Below are 9,360 nucleotides of genomic sequence, written 5' to 3' on the forward strand. Positions count from 1 at the left end.
GGCATGTTTCAAATATCAATGGTGCCACCAAATATCATGGTGCCACCATGCTGCCTCTGAGTTTTCTTCTTGGTTAAATTCTTATTTGCTAGTATTTAAAGTCATTAAGTAAATACTGTTATTATCTCTCTCAGAAAGTATAGGTGTTATTATTTGTGCCATTCTTCAGACATCAAAATGGTGCGTGCTGGCTAAGTATTTTGTTTTGTTGTTGTTGTTTGTTTTTTAGACAGAGTCTCACTATGTCGCCCTTGGTAGAGAGCTGTGGCGTCACAACTCACAGCAACCTCAAACTCTTAGGCTTCAGCAGTTCTCTTGCCTCAGCCTCCCCAGTAGCGGGGGCTACAGGCACCCCCCACAATTTCCAGCTAGTTTTAGAGACGAGTTCTTGCTCTGGCTCAGGCTGGTCTCGAACTCGTGAGCTCAGACAATCCACCCACCCAGGCCTCCCAGTGGCTAAGTGTTTTGAAAGCAATTTGAAATGTGAAGCATTGTGATGAAAAAAATATAATATACATCCCAGTGACCACCAAAAGCCACCATCCAGTCTCCAGATTGACATCTGGTACACAGCTAAAGAGAAAGACCATGTAAAGTAACACAAGGGCCATATGTAAGTTAGATGCCAATTTTTTTTATTACATTCCTTCCAGCCTTTGAGGTGATGATGTTTAATATTCAAAGAAGATGAAAATAAAATGAGAAAGGAAGTGAAGACCCAGCACAGTTGTGATTGTAGAGTAATTGTGGGCATGGCCCCAGGATGATAGCAGCTTCTACTTAATCAATGTTGACAAGGCTGGGGAGAGCTGGGCAGATCCCAAGAGGTAATGTTTTACTCGGAAATCCACTCAACCTAATTTCAGTAATGTAGGGCTGTGGAGGGGCCTGGACCAGAGCCAAAAAGCAGGACCATTAGAGTCAGCATAGGCGATGGCAGCTGGGAACACCACAACCCTTCCAAACAGCATTGCAACCAGGCTGCCTGCAGATCATGCAGGCAGCCTCAGCTGCATATGCTCCTGGTATTTGCTCACCAACAGAATGCGCAGACAACACTATTCTCACCCTTTCGAGGAAATGAATGGAATTCGCAAAGGCAAGAGCTGCTTCCAGAATCTATTTTAGCAAGAATCAGAGAGCCAGTTTGGCAAATATGTTTCAGGGACCCCTGTGAAATTGTCCACAAATCCCCTTAGTCTTTTAAGACTACCATTTTACTGTTTGAAAATGCATAACTTAAATCTTTATTGCTTGGTGTCTTAATGTGGTTTTGATCTTTCTTAGGAATGATAGTTGTGAATCAAGAATGTGTAAATGGGGTGGCACCTGTGGCTCAAAGGAGTATATGGCGCCAGCCCCATATACCAGAGGTGGCCGGTTCAAACCCAGCCCTGGCCAAAAACTGCAAAAAAAAAAAAAAAAAAAAAAGAATGTGTAAATGATCAGACTGTTAACACCTTTCAAAACTTCTGAGACTTAATAAAGTTATTCAACTTTGCAATTCAAGAGAAGTGACTCAGGAGAAAGTATGCCCCTTTGGAGCATCTTCTTGCCTAGCTGCTTCTTTCCTTTACTGTCCTTTCAACACATCCTTGCAGGATTCTGCTAGTGTATGAATTCTAAGAAGGTGGAGATGCTGGCTTCGTGTTTTCCTTGTTATATCACTGCTGCAATACCGGCAGTTTGCAGAAAGCATGTGCCACGTGGTGAGGCTCAGCTCCTCTCACTGGACGAGTGAGTGAATGAATACATTTTTCCTTCACTTTTAAAGGATCTTCAACTAAGTATGTTGAGAATGCATGGTTTTACTGTGCCTGATGGTAATTTTCTCTTTTTAAGTTAATGTAGAAATGATTAAATTCATGGTGGCTGCCAGTGAGCATGGTAGTATCTAAGTGGTCATTGGGCTTGGAAAAGCATTGTTTTTGTCCAAATGTTTTGTCATCTGTCCAAACTGAATATAATTTTTGAGACCAAATGGCATGCACACAATTTAAATTGTAACACATCAAGTGGGTAGATTATACAAGTTGCTGAGCACTCTCCTGATCTTAAGCCTCTCATGAATAAAGCTGTTTACTCCTGAAAATATGACCATGTTCCATTGGAAAAATATATTTTCTAAAATATTCATACCTTAAAAAAAAACAATGTCTAATATAAGTAAAAGTACTACTATTTAGACCCAAACTGAAAAACAACAGTTTAACCCAAACTAAAGTACATCATCAATTTTGGTTTGTTCATTTTTCTTTTTTTATTTGTTTGGGATGCACGGACACATTTTTATCTAATGATTGAACTGAATTTGAGGGGGTTGATGCCTGATGAAGACTGACTAGAGAGAAGACATCCCTGGGTAGTTAATAGTAATGACCTTTGGTAAGGACAAGCGTTGTTCGCTATATATGTGGTGTGTATACAACACACACATATTTTATATTTATATATATATACACACATATACATATATATATATACATGAAAATATATATATATGTATATATATCCTGTGTGTCTTGGCCTGGCTGCTATGATAAAATACTATAAAGTACATTGTGTGTAAATATCAGAGATTTATTTCCCATAGTTCTAGAAGCTGGAGAGTACAAGATCAAGGTGCTAGCAGATTCGGTGTATGGTGAGGGACTGATTTCTCATGGTCTTGTGGTGGCTTCTTGCTATATCCTTACATGGTGGAAGGGACTTGACAGTTCTGTATGGTCTCTGACAAAGATAGTCAAGAGCACTCTGCTCTTATGATCTAACCACCTCCTGTTCATCTTGGGAGTTAGGATTTCAACATACAAACTTGGAGAGAACAGAAATATTCCGTTCATAGCACTATGATTCATTTAATTTTGCTTTTCCTGGAATGTCTCAACAAAAATATTAGTGTCAATGTTACATGTTAATGTTTAATATAAATAAAAGTACTGTTCAGAGCCAAACTGAAAAACAACAAGCATTCCTGCTCCCTGCCTTGCTGGGTTGCAGCCATCATGCAGCAACTCCCAGTTCCATTTGCCAGCTCCAGGCCCTGTTGCTCACTTCCACTCACTGTTTCTATGTCACTTGGCACGGAATATGTGACTTTGGTCTTTTAGCTTGAGCCTCTTCTTAAGTAATAACTGTCTCAGAAGGAGGTTGATACTCTAGAGGAGTGTGGTTATTTACTCTAATTGGATCATAGTAATTGAAGTGACCAGCTGGCATCAGCCATTCATCTGTCTTTGACACTCTCCATGATCATCAAAGTTTTTGCACAAAATGCTAAAGATTACATATTAACTCATCACAAATTGTGTAATTAGTGCTGGAAAGTGCCAAGACCAGATTTCATATTATGGAAGACTAATCAGGGTTCTTTCATTCATTATGATCTGCTTTTAACAACACAGTGTTTAGACTTTGTGGGCACTAACTCCAGGCCTAAATACCTGTGGACTGCCTGCTTTAGTTCCTGCTCTGAGCCCGCTCATTCTTTTGGGTAAAACTAAAGGCAGGGAAAGCAATCTAAAGGCGAAGCTTCCTACGTGACTCTGTCCAAGGTTATAACTTGCTGCTGTTTACTAAGAGGGTGGCCTTAGGTAAATTATTTACTCTTCCCATGCCTCAGCTTCCCCAGATGTAAAATGGGATAATTAAGGTAGCTGTGAGGATTAAATGAAATAATACAAGTACACTTAGAACTGTCCTGAGAAGATAATAAGAGCTCAAAAATGTTAGCTATAGTTAAATACCAAAGAGCCAGGAAAGTCATAATCCATACTTCTTTCCAAGTAGTTCTTTCCAGACCAGTGAATAGAACAGGTAAGAAAATGTAGGTATATGCTCAACATGATTAAATAACTACAATGACTTAACTTCACTTGGGTTGGCATCCATGGGAAAAAGAACAAGTTAGCAAACTTAAGAACTTCTCTACAACACTTGGGCTCCAATGGACTCATTTATACAAAACTTGGATTTTCTTCACAAATTCCCCCTTGTAGGAGGTTAAAATCTTTCCCAAACTCATGTAGTCTCACATCAAAGTAGAGCTAGGTAGAGCAGGCCCATTATGACTATAGTTTTCTTCATTTGCACATAAGGATTTTTTAGCTTACCCCACTTTTGTCATTATAAAAGGTTGTTACTTTATATTACTTCTTCCCTCCATATTTTGTTTCTCCCCATAATCTCTTGGTGGCCTGTAAAAAATTAATTGTATTTACCAACTTGATTTATTTTATTTCTGCTAACAAGTCATCCCTTAATCTCAAAGATGATTCTTTTGCTCAATATTTAATAATATCAAGATAACTGTCATCTCAGACAAATTAACATGTATATATAACATAATTATGTTATATAATTATACATTATATGTTATATAATTAACTGAACTGAGTTCCAGTTGCATGACTAATGTTTCCTTTGGTAGTCATCTAAGTGAACTTCATCAATTTTAATTTTACATTTTGAAGTCATCGTTTTTTTTCATCTCAGAAGTTTTTGTAGGTTACCAAAACCTTGTGAACACTAGCTACTTTGTTTCTGGTGCTGAGTTGATAAAATGGTCAATTAATACATTGACCTCTGCTGCTCGAGTTTGGCTACCTGATAAAATAGGAAAAATTAGAAAAGTAGAAGAACTGACCTGGGTTAAGTCCTGGCTTCATCATGAGAAAACCACATGCTTTAGGGAAAGTTTCTTTATATACCTAGAATTCACCATCCTCATCTGTATGGTGAAGATGTCCGTTCATTCTTTCACTCAACAAACACTTACAGAAGCCTTCCTTGTGTTAGAGCCCGTGCTGGGCACCGAGTATTCAAAGTAGGGCAGAAGTAGGTACTGCTGTTACTCTAGAAGGGCATATGGTTTAGGGACTGGATGATCTGAAAGGTCCCCCTTATTGCTAATATTCTGATTATGAAGTTTATTGTTTGTTAAAGGTATATTATGAAAGGTTTTAAAAAGGCAATAATATTTGCTGGATTTTTTTTTTACTACTTCTCCTCAATACATATATAAGTGTTCAATAACAACTTATTGAGCAAATAAATAAATAATTGTATGTAAAATACTTAGAGGCATTTGAAAAGAAAATATATATATTGAAGGTCTCCTAATAAGGAATAGACAGCAATACTTTTTTGTCCTAATAAAGCTAAGTTAAATAAATCTGGAACCTTTCTTCTGGTAGAAAATCAAATGATTTATTAGCATATCAAAGTTCTGTAATCCCTGGGAAATAACAGCTGATACAGATATTATGATGATCAGAACTGAGTTCGTTTCATCCAAAACCTTGGATTGGTTCACTGGTTCTACAAGAATTGATAGGTACCCTGGAAAGCTACAGCCTTAAAAAATCTTAATGAGTAGTAGTAAGTAGTATAACATGAGTAACTACATTTTAGACATATATTACAGTGAGTTACGAACTCTATAAAATAAATTAGACTTAAAAATTTTGGTCATTGTAAGGTAAAGTTACCCATAGTAACTGTTTACTTTATTTATCAGACCAGCCTGTTATGATTCTAAAAAGCATATCTATTTTCAAGAAAATAAGCATTTTTTGCTCCTTAAAAGGTTTAAGAGAATGCTATTACATAGGTGGTCCAAAGAAGGAATTCCAAAGATGTGTTTAACAGTGGTGATCTTATTTGGATATAAGTGTTCAGTTTCATAATAAATGTTTTAGCTAACTGATTTGAAAGAGACATATTTTTATGAACTCTTCTAATGGTCTTTTAAATGGCCCCCATTTCTCTAATCTCAGCATCTCCCAATAGCAAATCAATTTTATCCAATATTGCCAGTTTAATCTCCTAAGCATAGCTAAGTTACATTCCTTGCTCAAGTGCTTTTAAAGCCCATGAATTACCTTCAAATTAAATACAAACTTGTTAGCCTAAGAAGATTTCACTGACTCCAGCTTGCCTTTTCAAGAAAAATAGGCAGCTGGTAGTTAATAAGGAGAGGAAAAGCAAAACAACAGTTTCAGTGTAAATGACAGGACTTTTCAACAACAGAACATGGAAAAAAAAAAAAGAGAGAGAGAGAGACTTAACATCACAAGCCTGGGACTACCATCCTTGGGCTTATTTATAAAGTTGACCATTGGCTAGCATCTGGGAACTTGGATTTTGAGAGGGTTCTCACCATTCCCTAATGGATGAGAGTGGTACCCTGTAATCTTTGTGAAAGCAAGGTGCTTTATGCTGATCACCTGTTTTCCTTCTGGGAGTGTGGATTTGGTACATGCTAGGCAGAAGGTGCCATGTCACCAACGCCCAGTACAAACTCTGGGCTTGTAGGCTCAGGTGAGCTTCCCCAGTAAATGGCGTTTCACATGTGTCATCATGAATCATTGTTGGAAGAATTGTGTACATCCTGTGTGACTTCATAGGGGATTAGACTTTTGGAAGCTTGATTCTTGGTTTCCTCCGAACTTTGACCCATGCAACTTTTCTCTTTGTTTATTTTGCCTTTTGTCCTTTCACTGCAATTAATTATGGCGATGAATCCAACAGTGTTCTGAGCCCTCTGAGTCCCACTGGCAAATCACTCAACTGAGGGGTGGTTTAGGGGACTCTTCCCACAAAGAGTTTATTGTTTGGCAACACAGGTGACTTTAGGGTAAACGAGTTCTCTGTCTATAAGTTGGCATATTAGTTAACTATCTTGTATCCTAAACTGAATCCTATAGAGAAACCAGGGGGAAAAAAAATCATCCTTCAAAACAACACAAAGTCCTTCTTGTTAAGCAAAACAATACTTGCTCTATGAATATATGCATTCAGTTGTAAAGTGCTTGACTGCAAGAAAATGAAAACTACTACAACACTTTAAAGAGGTTAGTGATTTGTCTGTCACAAGCTGAAGGAAAGGTGTCTGGGAGTGATACAGTCACTCAATTTTGTTTGTTTGTTTGTGCTCCACCATCCTGAGTGGATGTTGTTTTTGTCTTCATGGTCATAAGAGAGCTGCTACACACCAGCTATCGTCTGATGTTCCCATCATCAGGAATAGGAGAAAACCAAATGCAAAACCCAACTCTGCCCTCTTCAAGGAATTCTCTAACTGCCCAGCATTGTGTCATACAGCCACCCATAGCTGACCTAGGAGCTGGAAACTCAACTATTTCACTTTCTAGTCTTTTTGGTCCTAGAAATGAAGAATTAGGGAGTTAAGATGGATGCTCTGTGATCTGCATAAAGTATGTGTCACAATCCTGGCAATAATAGAACAGAAATGCAAGATTGGTATTGATTACCTAAGAGAAGATCAGAGCTATGGATACCATGATTATAATAAGGCTCAGAGGTTAAAGGCCACCTTCATATTTTGGTGTGAGGGACTCCTTATCCCTAACATTCCATTGTTCATGAGAAGTTCCATATGTGCCATTGAATAGGTTCCTGAAGGTAATCTCTTCTGAACATGGAAATTATATTAACTGGGATAACAATAATCTTTTTTCCTTAAAGCTCTCATATAGTAGCCATATAAAGAATCGCACCATCATATGAACAGATGAGACCACCTACTAACTCTCTTTCCTACCTCCCCCATCTTGTTTTCTTCCTTAGAAGCTGTAGATGAAACCAAACCTAAGGAAAGTGCCCGACAGGATGAGGGTAAAGAAGAAGAACGTGAGGCTGACCAAGAACATGCCTGAACTTGAAGAAATGGCTTTCCACATCCCTGCCCTCCCCTCGCCTGAGCCCTGTCTCCCCCCACCCTCTTCTCAGCTCCACTCTGAAGTTTCCCTTCCTGTCCTGCTCACGTCCGTGAGTCTGTCCTCTCCCACCCACTAGCCCTCTTTCTCTCTGTGTGGCAAACATTTAAAAAAAAAAAAAAGCAGGAAAGATCCCAAGTCAAACAGTGTGGCTTAAACATTTTTTGTTTCTTGGTGTTGTTATGGCGAGTTTTTGGTAATGATGATCCAATCATTTTGGGAAATTCTTGCACTGTAACCAAGTTTTTTGATCTGGTGCGTGTGGCCCTGTGGGAGTCCACTTTCCTCTCTCTCTCTCTCTCTCTGTTCCAAGTGTGTGTGCAATGTTCCGTTCATCTGAGGAGTCCAAAATATCGAGTGAATTCAAAACCATATTTGTTTTCCTCCTTTTCAATGTGATGGAATGAACAAAAAGGAAAAAAAAAATTCAAAAACCCAGTTTGTTTTAAAAATAAACAAATAAAGCAAATGTGCCAATTAGCGTAACTTGCGGCTGTAAGGCTCCTTTTTCAATCTGAATATTAATAAATCATGAGAGTAATCAAAGACCAGTGGCTCTGTGTTTCTGTTCCACCTTTTCCTTAGTTCGCTGGACATATCTGGGTCTCTTTTGCAATGTCTCAGGACACCAACAGCCCTGATAAGGAAAACACAGAAGAAGCCTGAGGTTCCGGTCAGGACTGATGTCCTTGATGGAATGGTTGGGCTCTGTGCTAGTTTACTAGGTCTGCTGTAATGAAGGACCATGGACTGATGACGCGAACAACAGAAATTTGTTATTTCACAGCAATGGAGACTGAAAGTCTGGAAGGTGTTGGCAGAGTTGGCTCCTCCTAAGGGCCCGGAGGGAAAGACACATCCCTGGCCCCTTGCCTTGCCTTGGAGACAGCGGTCTATTCTCTGTGCCTCTTCACATCTTCTCTCTATGCCTATGTTTATGTCCAAATGTCCCCTTTAATCAGGATACTAGTTATAATGAATTAGATCCCACCCTAATGACCTCACTTTAACCAAATTATATCTCTGTGTAAGGTCGTGTTCTGAGATGCTGGGGTTAGGACTTAAAGAGTTGGGGGGCAGGGCACAACTCAGCCTGTAACAGGCACTAGGACTTGCCTTCACTAAAATAACCTAAGTGCATTTTCATTACTCAGAGGAATTTAGTTTACTCAATGAAAGGTTATTTTACATTTTTCTAAGTTAAATATTATAGAGAGGAGCCAGACATGCACCTATCGTCCCAGCTGCTTATGAAGTTAAGGTGGGAAGGTAGCTTAAGCCAAGAATTAGTTTGAGTCCAGCCTTGGCAACATAGATATATATAATATATAATCTGAAAATATATATGTATATAAAATAGAGATGTGCACAACTTTAAGAAACATCCCTAGGCTTTGTTTAGTTGATTTATTTTAACCTAAGTATTGAGCCAATCCATTCTGCCTCTTTCAGTTTATCAAATTCCATTGGGTTTATATAGCCCACACAAGGCAGCTGTCAGATTCTTGATTAGTTATATTTATTGTACCTTCTGATAGTGACAGTATATAATGAAAAGGTGTACATTTGTCACATCTATTGTTAGTCCTTTTCCTTCCAGTTCCAGTTTTTAAAAAATGCC

At 38.5% G+C, this 9,360-nt stretch overlaps 1 protein-coding gene across 1 annotated transcript in view; it reads left to right on the forward strand.

The window, feature by feature from the left end:
* Positions 1 to 8,285, forward strand: part of GAP43 (growth associated protein 43) — a 96,939-nt gene extending 88,654 nt beyond the window's left edge. Inside the window, exon 3 of the mRNA XM_053565629.1 lies at positions 7,591 to 8,285. Within this exon, the coding sequence (XP_053421604.1) occupies positions 7,591 to 7,679 (89 nt within the window). The 3' untranslated portion in view covers positions 7,680 to 8,285. The remainder of the gene's footprint in view (positions 1 to 7,590) is intronic.
* The last annotated feature ends 1,075 nt before the right edge of the window (positions 8,286 to 9,360 follow it).

Source organism: Nycticebus coucang, chromosome 16 (genome assembly GCF_027406575.1).
Source record: "Nycticebus coucang isolate mNycCou1 chromosome 16, mNycCou1.pri, whole genome shotgun sequence".
Classification (NCBI taxonomy): Eukaryota; Metazoa; Chordata; class Mammalia; order Primates; family Lorisidae; genus Nycticebus; species Nycticebus coucang.